The sequence below is a fragment of the Ogataea polymorpha genome (assembly GCF_001664045.1).
Source record: "Ogataea polymorpha strain NCYC 495 leu1.1 chromosome Unknown OGAPOscaffold_2, whole genome shotgun sequence".
NCBI lineage: Eukaryota > Fungi > Ascomycota > Pichiomycetes > Pichiales > Pichiaceae > Ogataea > Ogataea polymorpha.
In genome coordinates, this window is record NW_017264699.1 from 975,962 (window position 1) to 992,435 (window position 16,474).

A 16,474-nucleotide genomic window follows, 5' to 3' on the forward strand; every position below is an offset into this window, starting at 1 on the left:
AAAAAATCTCAGATTGTTTGCATCAATTATGCTTGGAAGATTTATCATCTTATCATTGACCGCTTACAGGGCTTATTCTCATAAATCGCTTAGCAAGTCAGGGATCTTCATTGCGATTGTCACTGGAATTATTCATGCTTTAGCTGATTCTGCGCTCGAATTGACCTTACTGGTGGTCTTCTTTGTGGTCGGATCTCTGGCAACTAAATATAAACATGACCTGAAATCAAAATACACCAAGGTACTGGGCAATGGTTCTGACGACACAACACGCTCCTACATCCAAGTGCTCTCGAATAGTTTCGTGGCGACACTACTAATTCTCGGTTCTTTGTTGACCCTGATTCCAACGAGATTCGCCCAAGTAGGAACAATAGTCAATTATTGTGCTGTTACCGCAGATACCTTGAGCTCAGAAATAGGCATCTTGTCCCAAGAGACTCCTGTACTTTGCTACAACTGGTCCGCACATGTTCCCCGGGGAACGAACGGTGCTATATCCAGGCTGGGTTTGTGGGCTGGGTTCTGTGGAAGTTTCCTGATCGCTCTTGTTTCAGCCGCATACTTGAAGTTTGGATGGAAGCAACTGATCTTTTTCACCGTGTCTGGAGTCATCGGCTCACTCATTGACTCTTTTCTTGGTGCTTTTTGCCAACTCAGTCTGCTGGACTCAGACCTTCAAGTTGTCGTTGAGGGTGCACAAGGTGAAAGGTTGGCCAAAGACTTGCCTGGAACCAAGCCGATCAGTGGTGCGGACCTGCTCAGCAACAATGCCGTTAATTTGCTAATGAGTGCTATCACTACATTCTTGTTCGCCTTTCTTATTGATTATTTACATTAGATGCCACACACTTAATCTTCCAATCTATGAATGTCTACCGCTCCAGTCAATCCGCTTACAGATCCATAACCATACAAGGGCCTTCCCACTGCAATGTATAGCTCTTGCTGAAATTCGAAAACCTCCAGCGACCTTCCAAATCCCGAATAACCTTCACCAACGGTACCATGAATTATAATCCCGCCAAACTCGGTTTTTTCTTCAGATAGTAGAATTTCCTGCTTGAATTTCGTATTCGCATTAGCTTCCAATATCTTTCCCACATTTATTTTCCAGATGGCACCAGCACCGTCCAGCCAACCTTCTGCAGCAACGTATACATCATTTCCTCGTGCTAAGGCATTGACACCAAAAAACAGTTGTTGTCCTTTCTCAGGTCTGACCTTTGCTACCAATTCTAGCCTTTGACGGTCCACATATAGGTATGCTACTCCACACAGCAGACAATTGTCAACGGTTTCGGAGTTCGCAAAGACCATAATCCATGCAATTTCGTTCCAACTCCCTGTGATGATTTTGTGATATCCATAGAGCCCATTAGACCCAAAAGGTGTATTTTGGATAGCTCTGACATGAAAGTCGGGAATCATGTTATACAAAAACTCCCCTGATTTATTAAATATAGCAAGCGTACCGCTTCCTGCTGAGCCAATAAACAACTTATCTGCTGAGAATGCAATTGAGGTTGCAAACTCATCATATCCAGAATCTCGCTGCAATTGGCGAGGGATGGTGAAGCAATTGATCTCTATTTGTTCGTCATTTATATGTAGCGGAAAACCGTGTATTCCCAAAGCAGAATCGATGTACTCTTCAATAAGCTTCGCAAAATGTGCTCCGCTCAAGATTTTCACAATTCCTCTTTGTATTGCGTCTAAAGTGTCATAGTGACAAGATCCCACTATAAGGTCGTTGATTCCATCATCATTCACGTCGTTCACCGTAAGTATCAGCCCCATTTGTTTGGGGCCGCTAATGCCTAACTGTGTTCGGGCCTTCTCATCATGGATCACAGCCACAAGTCGCGAGTCAAGAAAAACATTTAGCTGCGATAGTCCCGGTTCTGAAATCACAAGGAATGAGTGCCGTGATGTATTCCATCTTGCCATTCCATGCCCGAACCTGGGAGCAAATGTAAGCTTGTTGGTTTCTTCGTGTGGCTTTGTGCTTATAACATGCACCTGCCCTTCAAACAAGTTTTTCAGTGGCAAGACATATACAGATCCTAGTCCTCCGTCGTACTCTGCTCCAATAAGTAGCTCGGCGTATCCGGAAGCCGTTATATGAAACAACAAACTGGTGCCAAACTTTGAATTTACACTATCACTCCAGAGGTGCAACGCACCATCACCTTTGCGTGTCATATGTATTTGCTGATCATTTGATCTGATTGCATAATTACTTGAGGTGGTAGCATCATTGTGATTTGGTTGAAAAATTGAACAAATCAGCCATGGATCGTTCACCATTGTGCCGTCAAAAAGTCGAGAGAGACCTTTCATGCAGCAACTAATGGTGTAAATTATATCGCTCAGGCCTCCAAAGTAGTAATCATCCAGAACTTCATTGAGAAGGGGGGATCTATATCGTACCGCTGGAGTGAAAGATCTAAATGTTCCCAATTCACCCTGTAATGCCGCGTAGCCTCTCATCATGCAAAATTCGATCTCACTTTCAGTCACTTCAAACCCCAGCTTCCTGTATGTTTTAACTAGCTCTTTTGTAGGAAAGTCCCAAGGAGTGGAATAATATTCCGCAAGACTAATTCTTTGATCGAGTCCAAGGTTCTCGAACTGGTGCGATAGTACGAGAAAGTCTGCCCCTGTATCCAAAAATGAGTGCGCTTGACTCACGTTTCCATTGAATTCGATGTGTGCCAAATATTGGAGCAGTCCCTGAGATTTATGCAGTGAATGCCAATTGATATCTGCAATTTGATGTGTGAAAACACCATAGATAAATGCTTTCATTTTATTATCTGGTTCTGCCATTTGCTTATATGTCAATACAAGTTCTCGCAAGAAAGGAGGCCAATGGGCTTCTTCGCCAGCATTCGAATGCCCCATACAGTCGTAGAACGAGTCTGGATGAAAGGCCCCCGCTAGGAGAGATCCCGTCAAATCTTGTATGTCTTCAGGTAGATCTGAATAGACTCTCGATAATATATTCATGTGTACTGCGATGCCTGCACAGCTTGCAAGGGGTATGAGGAACCATATAAGCGATCTCATTCTCAAGCTCTGCAATCAAATCAATATAAATAATTCGACCCGACTATCGACCTTCCATCAAACTGATACTTTCCTGATTGCTAAATCGTCGTGGAGGATCTGAATCCAGTCAACGTCAATACAGTTGCCGAGATCACGATTGCCCGTTGTACGCCTTGAAATCTTTCAGCGGACAGACCAAGGTATGTCCACAGTGATATCTAAATGGTTGATCGCTGTTTGCGGGACGACCAGTTTGACATCGTTGATGATATCAACCTTGGCTATTTATCTGCAGTCGAGTAACTACAGAAAACCATTTGAACAGCGACTCATAATCAGAATACTGCTTATTGTTCCATTATTTGCGATCACTTGCTTTGTAACTTTGATCAACCCAAGCATAGGGAATATCATTGAACCGATTAGAGAAATTTACGAAGCGCTAGTTATCTATACGTTTTACAAGCTCCTTGTTTATATGCTTGGGGGTGAACGAGAAATCATTCAACACTCATTTGACAAGCCGAAAACAAACCATCCGTTTCCCGCTAATATCATCTTCTGTCCCATTGACTTTTCCAACCCTTCACACTTTTTACTCGTCAAGAGATGTATCCTACAATATGTGTGGGTTAAACCACTTTTATATTTAGTGATCATAGTTGGATCTATTGCCGGAATATATGATAGCTCAGACATTTCATGGGGGAGCTTGTACACTTGGACAGGAATAGCTTATAATGTGAGTGTCACTATCTCACTATACTATCTTGCTATGTTCTGGAAATGCTTATATTCCGAGCTAAAAAAGTTTAGCCCTTGGGGTAAATTTATGTGTGTGAAGCTAATCATTTTTGCTTCGTATTGGCAAGGCTTGATGCTTGATGTAATGACTTGGGCAGGTTTGATCTCCCAGAAGAGTCCATCAGACTTGGCCAATTTGACGGGGAGTCAAATTCAAAATGCATTGTTATGTTGTGAAATGATATTCTTTGCATTATTGCACTGGCATTCTTTTCCATATACTGACTTCACTCAGGATAAATATGGTGATGCAGCCCGCGTGTCTACTTTCCATGCCTTCAAAGATTGGATTTCTCTTGGAGATCTTGCTTACGACCTCAAAATGACAACACTGTATGGAGATATGTACAATTTTCGCAATTTTGACTCCATCAACGATAATCGAATCTATCCAAATTCTGCCAGCTTTAATCAGCGTATTTACGATGGGCTGCGTTATTCTTCTGATGGCCGTAAATATTGGCTCCCAGACCAACGTAAGAAACCTCGATCGGGATCATCAGGCTCGTCTTCAAATTCAGTCAATGGACTTCATACCACCATCGACGAAAATACTTCACTCATTGGATCTCACAAGCCTTTTTACTTAGATACCGTTTCTGAAGAATTACCAAATCATTTCCTTGAAAGCAACCCAGATACTGAGTATCTTTCCCCAGAATACGCAAAAGATGAGACTCTCTATAATTTCGTTCGAAAAAAATATGTTCCTGAAAAACTCCTTAATTATCCTGTGACATACGATTATAAACTAGTTGTCAGTTCTAAAAAGATGACGAGATTGAAAAGCCAGTTAAAACAGCACCGAAAGTCTGATGGCCAGCTGTTGAGGATTATGGGTGAGACTCAGTAAAGTGACGACTAGAGAACAATATCACTCGTCAGAAGCTTTAGGAACTTTTGAACTTTTGATTCTTATCGTAATATAATCATAATTTTGCTTATCTACAAAATGAGGTCATAGATTTGTCAAATACTTAGAGGCTTAGAAGATCTGCCAAATACATTGAATATGCACTTTAGCAGTGGAGTCCAGAACTGTATTATTTGAACTGTACAGTAATAGTAGTATGCTTTGTCAACCGCAAGGGTGTCAATAAATACACTAAAAGTCTGCATCAGCTAATAAGTTGACAGAAACTTTCTTTTCGCGGCGCTACTAAACTTTCCCCACCTAACTCTAATACTGGTGATGACACAAAATTCCTATTGTAAGATTTCACCCGCATTTCAATATGTTGGTTAGTGAACGACCATTTTGGCGATATGGGATATATAGCCACAATCTTGACATATAATTAGAACCATTTTGTGATCTCAGCACCTTTCATAATTTGGCTGACATCTTCACCATCTGTTTGGCACTTTGGATTCCCTGACTGATTAGTCCCAGACTCTACCTTGTTCATATCTACGCAATGGAGCGTATAGGCCAGTCCCCTAGCGCACAAACTTCACCGCGCATAACGAGCTCACAACTAAATAAACCTATAACGGCGGATCGTCATATCTTACCCAATAGGTTGCCATCAACAACGGATACACTGCTCTCTGAACCGCAAGTTATTAACAGTCCCAATGTTGCCACTTTCTCAGCAAACCAAGCTACCATAAGTCCCAAATCGACAAATGTCTCTTCGCTTACTAAGCTTGAGAATGCGCCTCATTCTTCAATATCATCTAATGGTTCCTCCTCCAGATCAAGAAGATCCTCAATGGGCGGTATACCTTTGAGTCCAGAGAATCTCATAGATGTAATGGAGAAGGAACAGGAAGGAATAGTTTTAAAATTAATGAAGGAAATACAAAGTTTGAAAGAAGAGAATAAACAATTGAAGCAGCAACTGGCTAAATTCATGCCTGGATCATCCACAGGCTCCAATTCTTCTGCTTCGAACTCCTCATCCGTAAGTAGATCTTCAAGTCAGCGACGGTCAACAATTGGAGGGTCCGTCGCCAGCTCTAAAAGGCTACCCAGCATTTCCACCACAGCACTAGGAATTAACAGTTTTTACGATTCTCAGCCTTTTGATCAGCCAGATTTTAGAACGAGCAAGACACGTAAAAAAGGTGGGAACTCACCTACATTTGCGAATTACTCTCTCAGTTCTGTTGGAAGGAGGGACAGCTTTACTTCCGACAAGGTAATGGAGGATATTTCACCCTTGTGTATCCCTGGTGCAACAACAGGTGATGACAACAACAAAACGGACCAGAGCGCGTTGACCCAAGCAAGATAAATATTTATTGATGCATATGCTTCATGGCGCTTAAATCAATTAACTGACAATTTGAAACCTTGTCTAGAACATTAACTATCCCCTTTTCTTTCAACCCGACGAACAAACCACGAGATCTAACTCAAATATCCAGCTAAGCTATGAGATTCAATTTTATCCCCCTTTCCCTGGCCTTCTATATTTTCGAGGGAAGATTTAGTTTAGCGGCTCCTGCCGAACTTAATGCTCAAGGAGCTACAACCCACCATTTTACTGAGTTGTCGTCTGTCAACGTATCTATGATGGCCACTACTCCAATGCCAAAATGGCTTTCTGATGTTACTGGACTAAAAGAATGGCCAGGAGCGGACCCACCTTACATTCCATTGGACTTCATTGACTTGAAAGCAATACCAAACTTTCCCCCTCGGTCAGCAGGTACATGTCCTCCAGACCGTTCCAGCTGCTCGTTTGATTGTTTCAAATGCATTTCCTTCGATGATGCTTACACTTGTCCCGTCCTTTCTCAGACCTTCGATGACGGTCCTTCAGCCTCAACGCCTAAACTTCTTGCAGGTCTAAATCACAAAACTACATTCTTCACTGTTGGGATGAATGTAGTTCGGTATCCAGAAATCTATAACCAGATCAAACAAAATGGGCATTTGCTTGGCTGTCACACATGGTCTCATAAGTTTTTGCCAGGTCTAACAAACGAGCAGATTGTTGCTCAATTGGAATGGTCCATTTGGGCGATGAACGCAACTGGTGCCCATTTGCCGAAATGGTATAGACCTCCATACGGTGGTGTTGATGATAGAGTTAGACAAATTGCTAGGGCCTTTGGAATGCAAGCTGTCCTTTGGGACTATGATACGTTTGATTGGAAAATGGAGACATCACCACCATCCAAAACATCCAGCCAGATTTTCAACGATGTGAAACATTGGAAAGCTTCTGGGTCAACCGGTCTTATTCTCGAACATGATGCTTATGCATCTACAGTTGACGCAGGAATCGAAGTGAGCAAAATTCTAGGCAATAATCAAATGACAGTTGCTGAATGTGTTGATAGTATTGATTATATCAAGACCTATGACTGAGCACGCTTAATAAAATGCATTTATTTAGGATGGAGTCGAAAAGTCTCCTCGGAGTCATGGTGACAAATGTGACCCACCTAATGGTTTTTCCAAGTAAGGTTGAATCTCCCGTCTGGGACGACGTAATTATCTAACTTCTCAATAACTTCCTCGGGTGTGCTTGCAACCGCCACAATATTACTATTATTCTTGGAGATAAAACCCGCTTCCACTGCTTTGTTCAGGAATTTGATGAAGTCGTCGTAGAAGCCATCAACATTAAACAAAACCACAGGTTTTTGATGAATCCCTAATTGAGACCATGTGGTAACTTCCATGATTTCTTCCAAAGTGCCAAATCCTCCAGGCATGGCAACAAAACCGCCATCAGCTTCCATGCCCATCATTCTCTTTCTTGTGTGCATATCGGACACAATTGTAGTTCTGCCATAACTATCGTCTAAGGGTGTTTCTCCTTTGTGATTTTCCACATCGGATTGTATTTTTTCGTTTATCTCATCAACAGAGTCAGTTCGCTCTTTAGAGACCAGAGCATCGGGAATTATTCCATGAACATAACCACCTTGTGATGCAACAGATTTGGCAATGAGTCCCATCAGTCCTGTAGTTCCGCCACCATAAACAAGCCCATAATCCTTTGCCGCAAGCAATCTCCCTAGCTCAGTTGCCGCTTGAGAATAGGAAGATTCTTTTCCAAATGATGAACCACAAAACACACAAATTGTCTTCTTAGGATTGACCGTCATTTTTTCCTTCGTACTCAGTGGATTAATAGAAGGACAAATTTGTGCTTCTTATATAATAAATCAAATCAGAATGAAGGTTCCCAAAAGGGTAAGATTCTTATATATTCACCGGGGGACAAGAAATTTACGCCAGGCGCCATGAATTCGCGCGCCTAAAATTATGACTGAAGCTAGTTTCGATTTGAAGCAGAGCCGGAAATTTTTCGGTCCTTCCTGGATGGGTTAATGTTATCGAAATTATTATTCCGGGCTGAGATTTTTCACCGGTGTGATACCAATCTGGAAAGCTATGATGATAAGATAAAGTATTTTAATTACCACTTTATCTTAAAGAGGCATCAAGCCAACGCCGAATCTCGAACAAACCTATCAATTATCAGTTCAAAAGCGGCAGCAAATGTGACTCCCAGCACCATTTCCCAATTTCCATTCGGAGTTGAAAAGTAATCTGATTTGTCGTAAATAGTGATCCAGCCCAGTTTGTAATCGTTCGGTGAATCATCTTGAGGATGTCTTTGAAGAAGACCATCTCGAGCAAAATAAAACGTACGGTCGCTTGAAGATTCCTCATCATCAAGGCTCATTGCCTCCAAATTCTCGTTGAGCTCTTCACGAACTGAATGGAACGAATCCCCTTTCGAAAATACTTTTTTCGTAATTCTGGCTTTTATATCTCTTTCGCAAGGTCTGAAAAGTCCTATGATTGAATCATGCCAGTATGAGCCACCTATTTTATCATCGATATAGTAAATTGAACCTTCTTTTGATAACTTAACTCCGTCGATTTTGTTCTTGAACAATATGGTGCTCTTTTTTTCTTTAAGCGTACAGACTCGAAGATGTTGGAGGCGATAGCAAGTTTCCATCACCATACCATTTTGGGAGAGCGAGTTGGCTTTGTTTAGAAAGGTGGCCGCGATTTTTTGCTGCTTGGGTGTGTACGAATGTCGTCCTTCATAATCCACAAACTCGCTGCTTTGTCCCACAACCTCAAAATCTCCCCCTTTAGAATGCGATTGTTTCATAACTGTGAAAACCTGAGACGGGTCGAATTTTGTCTCGCTCGACTCAGTTTTTGATATTGGGTATCTTTGTCTTCTAAACACCAACTGAAACCCATAGTTTGAAGCCGAAACGTAATCTCCATCCAAATCATTGTTGAGTACAAGCTCAACGTAGTAGCCAGGTGCGCCTCTGATAAATTTGTGTCTGTTATCAGGGTTTGTTGTAAGATAAAATTCAAACTGGCTGATTTGCAAGACATGATACTTCCAGAATTTTTGAGCATGGGGGGGGTAGGATGAAGAACATTCTTCCTGGCTTTCAATAAGGTTGGCAGCGTAGGACGAGAAGCCCCGAACGGATGTCTGGCGCAGTTTCAAAGTCTCCAGCGAATTTTTAAGTACAGTTCCTGCACCAGATCCCGTGGTTCGCTGAGAATATATACTATCTGTTGGAACTCTTCGCGTCAAATGAGACTTTTGAGGCTGTCCTTGAGAGTCGAACTTAAACCTATTTCTAGTAGCTGATAAGTTTGCTTGTTTGTCCTTCTCCTCATACATTAGTATATCTAAATTAATGCTCGTCCTATGGCTGTCTAGAGTATTAGCCTAAATATCAAATTTTCGAGCGGACGACACTTAAGATCAAATTCAGCCAAAATATTAATATTATTTAGGAAATTTCACAAAATCGATACAAGAGGAATGCGGCTTCTTACACTCAAACGCTAATTCGGGTTACATGCTTGATATTTGTGACTGAATGACACAAACCAAGATGTACGAACAGTGTTCTATTCATCATCAATGTCAACCCTTCCTGGTTCACTGAGATCTCTATTATCAGAATTCACAGCTTTTTCGAAAACATACAAACGAGCATTTCTCTCATGTGCAATTTTGGTTGTATTCTTCATACTATTTGTTCTTCTATGATGATAACCATCAAAAGCTTCCCATGCAAATCGTCCTGATCTTTCAACTTTGTAGCCGATTGATTCTCGTGCCAAACGCTTTACTTGCCAAGAGTCATACGGCTCACCTTCAAATAACGCCAAAGCAATCCTTTTTTTGGATATCTCTGGTCGGGAAGCTAGAGCCTTGTCAAATCCGGGTTCCCTCAATGTTTCTGGGGTCGTCACGTCGTAGACTTTCTGAGTGGCTAGTTGTGATGCATCAAGAAGGTTGAAAAACTCAGAGCAACTTTTGAAAAAGGAGTAAATAAGTTTTTGATGATGGATTATATTTCTTGCAATATCCTTAATGCCTTTGCCTGTGTGAGGGAAGTTGAACATGATGAGATCAATATGATCAGTTCCAAGCATCCTGACATTGCGATTGGCTTGCTTCTTAACATTCAGACTCAATTTGAAAGAGCTGACTAATTGTGTTGCATCTATTTTGAATATAACATGAACGCCACTGAATCTTAAGAATTCAATGATTTCTCTTGCATGTGGATACTTCTTGTAGACATCTTCCTCCGAATCTAGACTTGTTGCCCAAGTACAGGAGGGTTTTACATAGTCAGCATTTACTATGCTTTGTGTAAATGAGAAATCTCCCTCGCCCACCAGTAAGAGATGGTCAGATGGAGCAAATGGAATGAAAGGCTTGTTCAAGTATGGACGTGTAATTGCACTGCTACTTTGTGTGTGATTATTATTATTGTCCTTTATTAAACTTTTCACTTTTCCTTCTACACCTTTCTTGCCAACCAATCCGTGTTTTGTGTTCGTTTCTATGTGATACCGCGTCAAGGCGGATTTCAACCTACCTTTTCCCAATTTTGGGGACTTATTCTCTTTGAAAGGATGCTTTGCCATTCAATAATCTTTCAATTGAAATCCTACACAAATTGATCTAAACGTTTTTTTTTTTTAATTTTTTGTTTTTTATTGTTTTGGCGCTACGTTATTTTGCAAAGTTAAGGTGGGAGGGCAGTCAAAAAGCTCATCATATGTGCCACTAAATCTTACGTAGGAAATACTTTTGTAATTTGTTCCCTTTTGAAAACCTCCCCTGTCAAAGGGTCAAGAAGCTCATAGTTGTCCAACAGACCACTAGACTCATTCTTACCAAGAATGCCAATCGAGTCCTTCAATTCTTTGGAATGCTGCATTGGCATGAGCTTCGATCGCTCAAAGTTTTCCCCACTAATGTTGAAAGATTTCGAGATCAGTTTATCATATTGGTATATATTGCCATTAGGAAGCATCACTGGATTGTCGTAGATATTCGACTTTACCTGATGAGAAAATGGGATATCATGAGTAAGTTCGTAAAGATCTGGTGAGCATATTGGACATTCATTATGTATCGCAGGTCTGCCATCTTTGTTCCTGGTGTCGATCAAGTAATCGTCGAAATTGATGTCATTCGTACTGACTTGACTAAGGGTTGAGGAGCGTAGACAAGATCTTGTCTTAAGGGCAGTGGATCCCACACTCAAAAGCAATAGCAGGTCTGGTTTCTGGCTTATTCCATATATAGAGTTGTAGTTGAACAGGAAAAAATCAGCTAGCTTGGACCATTTACTTTCCTCCAAGAGCTCCTTTAACGGTGATACATTCCCTTGAATTTGGCTCACCATGTTCATACTCTGGTCATAAAATGAGGAAGTTCTTTCATGATCGCGATTGAGGGATAGCTGAATGGTGTCATTTAAGTAAGTTCGATTCCAGCAAAGTAATGCCGCACCTGAAGCAATTTTGTATAAGTTGTCGTCCACATTCGTGTCCAAGAAATTCACCAAATATTCACTGGCAATCTCTAGAGCCTTGGAAAGCTCCCCTAGCTTAACGTGTTCAATGAAACTTTGAAAATAAGTTTCAAATTTCAGAGAGGAGTTTGGATCGTTTTCGTCCTGGATTGACTTCAGACTCTTTTTGTTTTCTGTGCACCATTTGATCAAAATTTTCAGATTTTTGTGGAACCTGATTTCATTATAGATTTCAAGACCTCGTAATATCACATCATAGTCAATAAGGTTATCAAGTCCCAATTTCTTAGCCAAAATAACACCCGAGTTTTGCCCATCCAAATGAGCTTGATCCATAAAAGAGCTTTTAAGAAGAAAATCAATCAACAACAGGTTGATCTCTTCTCTGTAAAGCGATGCATATTTGGTTAGTGCTTCTTCACTGGAGAGGTCTTTTTTGTGGTCATCATAAAATGTTTGAAACTGTTTAAGCTTGTGTAGTCTTATTTTCAGCCTTGAAATATACTTATTGTGCTCTTCGACCCTTCTTTCAATATCATAGTTAAACATTTCCTGCTTTTGAATAGCGGCATCAATAAGATCCAACTTCTCTTTCTTATTGGGAGTGTTTTCAATTAGCTTTATCTGGGATATACAATAACTTTTATGTGTCTCCACGAGTTTTTGTATGCTTTTGAAGTTCTTCCTCAGCACTTCAATTGGTGTTCTGAATTGAGATTGCTTTAACTGTAAATGAAAATCAATTGAATGAATCATCTTCCGCACTTTTTGGCAAGAATTTCTTTCCCTTTAGTATAAGGCTTTCCAAAGAAGTCTGCATTACGTAAGTAAAGATTATCAGGTTGATAAGGAATCCTATAAATGTAGTTCAACTGTTTCTCTATACAGGATAATATAAATGTCAGCTTCTAGTTTTCTAATCATCTACTCAAGATTGTAACTTTGACAAAATTGCAGCAGTGAACTCGGTAGTTGTAGCTTTTCCGCCGATATCAGGAGTCACTGCTTTACCCTCGGCCAACACGTCATAAGTTGCCTTGGCAATTTTATCCGCATATGGATCCAAACCAAGATGTCTCAACATCATAGTTGCAGACAGGATCATACCAGTAGGATTGGCAACATTTTTATCCTTAATATCCAAACCAACGTGTCTGCATCCTGGCTCAAAGACAGCATGCTCTCTACCAAAGTTTGCTCCTGGCACCAATCCTGGTCCACCAATCAGGGCGGCACCAATGTTGGATAAAATGGATCCATACAAATTTGGTGTAACCATGACATCAAATTGTTGAGGATAAGAAACGGCTTGCATGGAGGCATTGTCAACAATCATGTCCTTGACTTCCACTCCTGGGTATTCGGCAAGACCAACCTCCTTCACGGTAGATCTAAACAAACCGTCACCTAATTTCATGATATTGGCCTTATGAATGGCAGTCACCAGTTTTCTATCATTTTTGATAGCAAAATCGAATGCAAAACGAGCAATTCTTTCAGTCTTGTACTTTGTCATGATTTTGAGAGATTCAACAACACCTGGAACTGACTGGTGTTCAAGGCCAGAATACTCACCTTCAGTGTTTTCTCTGACAAGGACAAAATCAATATCCTGAAGCTTAGATGGAACACCAGGAATGTTTTTTATCAGCACTAAAGAAGCAAAGATGTCGAGCTCTTTCCTCAATGCAACATTCAAAGATTTCGCGAATGGGGAGCTAGGAGTGTATGTAATACCCTTAAGTCCCACCTTGTTTCTCTTCAAAGACAAAACAGCCTCATCTATTTGAGAAGCGGAACCAGACACTCCCGAGAGCTCCACTGTTTCCCAATCAATGGGAACATTTTGTGCAGCAAAAATCGTCTTCACCGAATCCGTGATTTCCTTACCAATCCCATCACCGGGAATCAAGGTAACTATGTACTTTCCGCCATACTTCTTGGGAAGAAAATTCTCATTAACTGTCGTCGCAAATGCTCTTTTACCTGAGGCTTTGACTAAATGGCTCTTGACAAGTTGCGACAGCATATTGAGTACACAATTAGCGAAAAAATGTAGATATCAAATCTAAATTATATATTTTCTAGTAGTGACCATTACGGAAAAGAATCTACTGCCTGGTAGGTTTTTCATGCGCCCCAGCCCGCGATGCCGGGCGCTCGTTAATTCTGAGGGCAGAATTTTGCAGGAAATCCGAACTCGAGTCCGACTTTTTGTGTCCCGCACGAGGCATTGACAGTAGCTATAACCGAATACGGAGCTTAGTAAGCTCTGTCGCGTGACTCTTGGTCATGTGACTAGTGAACACAGATGAGTCCAAAATTCAGAATACTCGTTTCAAATTGAGGAGGACGCACTTGTCTCCCAAGAACTCTAAGTGTACAGTCCTAATAGCTGGATGTTTGGTACTTTAGTATTAAGTGCCTTAATAGGTTTGTTCACCCAGTTTCTAGCTTCATGAGCAAGGGACGCGAGAAATTGGCAAATCCCAAATTGTAAGCCCAAAGATTTCAAGCTTGGGAATGATAATTTACGCGCGACTATTCATAATGCAATAAGGACACTCCTTGAACGTATCTGATAGAACGACTAATGCAAATTGAAATTTCACCATTCTATGTTCATTTCACCAAATGGCTTACTTGTCTGCAATTCGGCCACTAACCCTTTGGTAATTTCTCCATTCAGATACCTATTAAGTATTGTAGCTTTTTCATTTGTGCCTTTCCTTCGGTGCCCGTCCTCGTGATTTTTTACATTACTTGACCTTTCGTTCTTAGATGCGACTGGATGCCTCAACGAGGAATTTGACTCCATATTTTGAGACTCTGGGATCAGATAAAAAAATAGGAATTCCAGCACCTTCACTTGTACTTCTTTCCATTCACGGGCCAAACCTGCAACGTCAGACTTATGTGTCAACAATTCACATAGGTATTGCGGACCTCCTAACCGTTCAAAAATTCTTATATTTGGAACATTCCGAACAAGCGAACTCACCAGAACAGGTATAAGAGCTTCAATGACCTGTGGGCTATATCTTGGGCTGAGAAATTCCAATAGAACCCACATTTTGGACTCGTATGTGATAAGATTGCGAGATGGAGGATGAAGGAGAAAACAGCCTTGCAATATTCTGAAAAGTACCCTTAGTGACTCATTTTCTTTGAACGTACTAACAAACGGGATAATCTGTATGAGTTGCGACACCACATTATATTGTATTTTGTCTTGGAGAGTCAAAAATTCTCCGAACACCACATCACCAACTTTGGGCAGTTTCCACCTCCGCTGATAATGAGTCGCTAAACCGTTCGCCAAGCCACTCTTACTTATTGTTGCCTGTCGTTCAGCAATAGAGGGCAAACTTCCACTTTTCCTCACTGCGCTTGGCTCATACGTCAGTTCATCATATTTAAGAACGCAAAGCTTTGTTAATAATTCGTCTAATTCGGACAATCCTAGCTTCACCTGTTCGTGATCTCTCCTATTGCAATTTATTAGCACGTTTTCAAGGTATTCTTGAAACTCAGACATTTTAGTTCAATTTATCTAACGCCATGAAATAAGCCATCTTAAACGATCCAAAAAATCCACGATTAGATATAGAAATTAAAATAGACCGATTACCTGTAATATTACCTAATGTGTATATTTTGATTCAGAGCAATAAGTAACAGCGCTGAATGTATGACCATATACACTCTCCTCAATTGATTTGAAAATTCAGTAGTTATTTATTAGGTAGTGACTAACATCCGTTTTACTTCCTTTAATGTTGGTGCACAACTGCCCCCATATGAGCAAGTACTTAGCTCTAAGCATTCGACGCTATATACATTGAGATTTTATGCACTAAGGTACTGCATCTGGGTATGCTATTAAGGCTATCCAAACCGATCACCTTCACTTCACACGTGGATATTTTTTAGAGTATGATTCAGATTCAATCTCATTTCTTTAGGCTTGCAGTATGTAGTCAACCCCATTGTCAAGTTCACTCCATATTTAAATGTATGTATACTAGAGTACATCATGATAAACGGAATACAGAGTATTGTAGGCAAAATGCCTTGTGTAACTATCTCATCTCATAGTTTATTTTGGATCGATGCTGATGTAGCACTACTTCAGTAAATCGCTGCATTTCATTCCAGACAGCTTCTTTCGTGCCTTTCACTTGTTGCGGCTTACATGTCCTCTATTGTCTCGTTGAATACCCCAAGGTAACCGAGCCTTCGAAGCAATCTGAATGGAAGACTAGGATGTCGCGCTCTGGATGAGGGTGAGTGTCATTCTCTATTGTATCCTTTGTATTGTATCCTATATTTGTAACCTTTCTCGTGATAGATCTTCATCAGTTTCTCCAGACGTGCCAGAAAATGTAATTCGTCATTTTACTGTCCCTTGGTGGTAAAAGTAATAAAAGATACCCCCTTGTCTTTCGACCATACAGTCACGATCTCCTTTTTAAGGCTATTTTAAGTTCACTATTTAATTATCCCTCGTTTTTAATTATGTAGTTTATCAGTCATCCATGTTCCACAATTGACATGTTTTTGCCTAAAGTTAAGAAAAGGGGTCGTGATTTCTATAGCCAATACAGCAACGCGCTTTCTTTAAGGTTGCGAATCAAACGATATCCGTATTCGTATTTTGGTATATATATTATTCGCAGGTAAGAGATGAAATCCTTCTGGAACCTAAGAGTTAAGTATGAGGAATGTAAGCGCTGGAGTGGATACTAGTAATTACAGAGCCGAAATTCTATATCTTGATAGTGTAGTTAATATGTTTCTTGTTTACGTAAGTACTTATGGATTA

At 40.6% G+C, this 16,474-nt stretch overlaps 9 protein-coding genes across 9 annotated transcripts; 3 read left to right on the top strand and 6 right to left on the bottom strand.

Annotated features, from left to right (window-relative positions):
* Nucleotides 1–258: 258 nt before the first annotated feature.
* On the bottom strand, nt 259–4,861 carry OGAPODRAFT_15817 (uncharacterized protein). The gene has a single exon (XM_018353982.1). The coding sequence runs from the start codon at nt 3,010–3,012 to the stop codon at nt 853–855; it is 2,160 nt and encodes a 719-aa protein (XP_018212441.1). The 5' UTR covers nt 3,013–4,861; the 3' UTR covers nt 259–852.
* Nucleotides 3,278–4,324, top strand: OGAPODRAFT_42912 (uncharacterized protein; the record flags this gene model as incomplete). The annotated part of the gene is made up of 1 exon (XM_018355444.1): nt 3,278–4,324. A coding segment is annotated over one exon (1,047 nt), but the record flags the coding sequence as incomplete, so codon positions are not given.
* Nucleotides 4,862–5,276: 415 nt separating the features above from the next.
* OGAPODRAFT_11941 (uncharacterized protein) lies at nt 5,277–6,098 on the top strand (the record flags this gene model as incomplete). Its single annotated transcript, XM_018353300.1, has 1 exon — nt 5,277–6,098. The coding sequence occupies one exon, from the start codon at nt 5,277–5,279 to the stop codon at nt 6,096–6,098; it is 822 nt and encodes a 273-aa protein (XP_018212443.1).
* Nucleotides 5,290–9,329, bottom strand: OGAPODRAFT_15818 (uncharacterized protein). The gene has a single exon (XM_018353983.1). It carries the CDS (start codon nt 7,924–7,926, stop codon nt 7,258–7,260), a length of 669 nt encoding a protein of 222 aa, XP_018212444.1. The 5' UTR covers nt 7,927–9,329; the 3' UTR covers nt 5,290–7,257.
* On the bottom strand, nt 5,290–9,488 carry OGAPODRAFT_75512 (uncharacterized protein; the record flags this gene model as incomplete). The annotated part of the gene is made up of 1 exon (XM_018356035.1): nt 5,290–9,488. The coding sequence occupies one exon, from the start codon at nt 9,486–9,488 to the stop codon at nt 8,265–8,267; it is 1,224 nt and encodes a 407-aa protein (XP_018212445.1). The 3' UTR covers nt 5,290–8,264.
* OGAPODRAFT_23423 (uncharacterized protein) lies at nt 6,380–7,180 on the top strand (the record flags this gene model as incomplete). Its single annotated transcript, XM_018355245.1, has 1 exon — nt 6,380–7,180. One exon carries the CDS (start codon nt 6,380–6,382, stop codon nt 7,178–7,180), a length of 801 nt encoding a protein of 266 aa, XP_018212446.1.
* A 147-nt stretch (nt 9,489–9,635) lies between the features above and the next one.
* On the bottom strand, nt 9,636–10,792 carry OGAPODRAFT_15819 (uncharacterized protein; the record flags this gene model as incomplete). Its single annotated transcript, XM_018353984.1, has 1 exon — nt 9,636–10,792. A coding segment is annotated over exon 1 (1,028 nt), but the record flags the coding sequence as incomplete, so codon positions are not given.
* A 35-nt stretch (nt 10,793–10,827) lies between these two features.
* On the bottom strand, nt 10,828–13,678 carry OGAPODRAFT_92893 (uncharacterized protein; the record flags this gene model as incomplete). The annotated part of the gene is made up of 2 exons (XM_018357241.1): nt 10,828–12,355; nt 12,591–13,678. 2 exons carry the CDS (start codon nt 13,676–13,678, stop codon nt 10,903–10,905), a joined length of 2,541 nt encoding a protein of 846 aa, XP_018212448.1. The 3' UTR covers nt 10,828–10,902.
* A 92-nt stretch (nt 13,679–13,770) lies between these two features.
* On the bottom strand, nt 13,771–15,231 carry OGAPODRAFT_15821 (uncharacterized protein). The gene has a single exon (XM_018353985.1). The coding sequence runs from the start codon at nt 15,185–15,187 to the stop codon at nt 14,258–14,260; it is 930 nt and encodes a 309-aa protein (XP_018212449.1). The 5' UTR covers nt 15,188–15,231; the 3' UTR covers nt 13,771–14,257.
* Between the last annotated feature and the right edge of the window lie 1,243 nt (nt 15,232–16,474).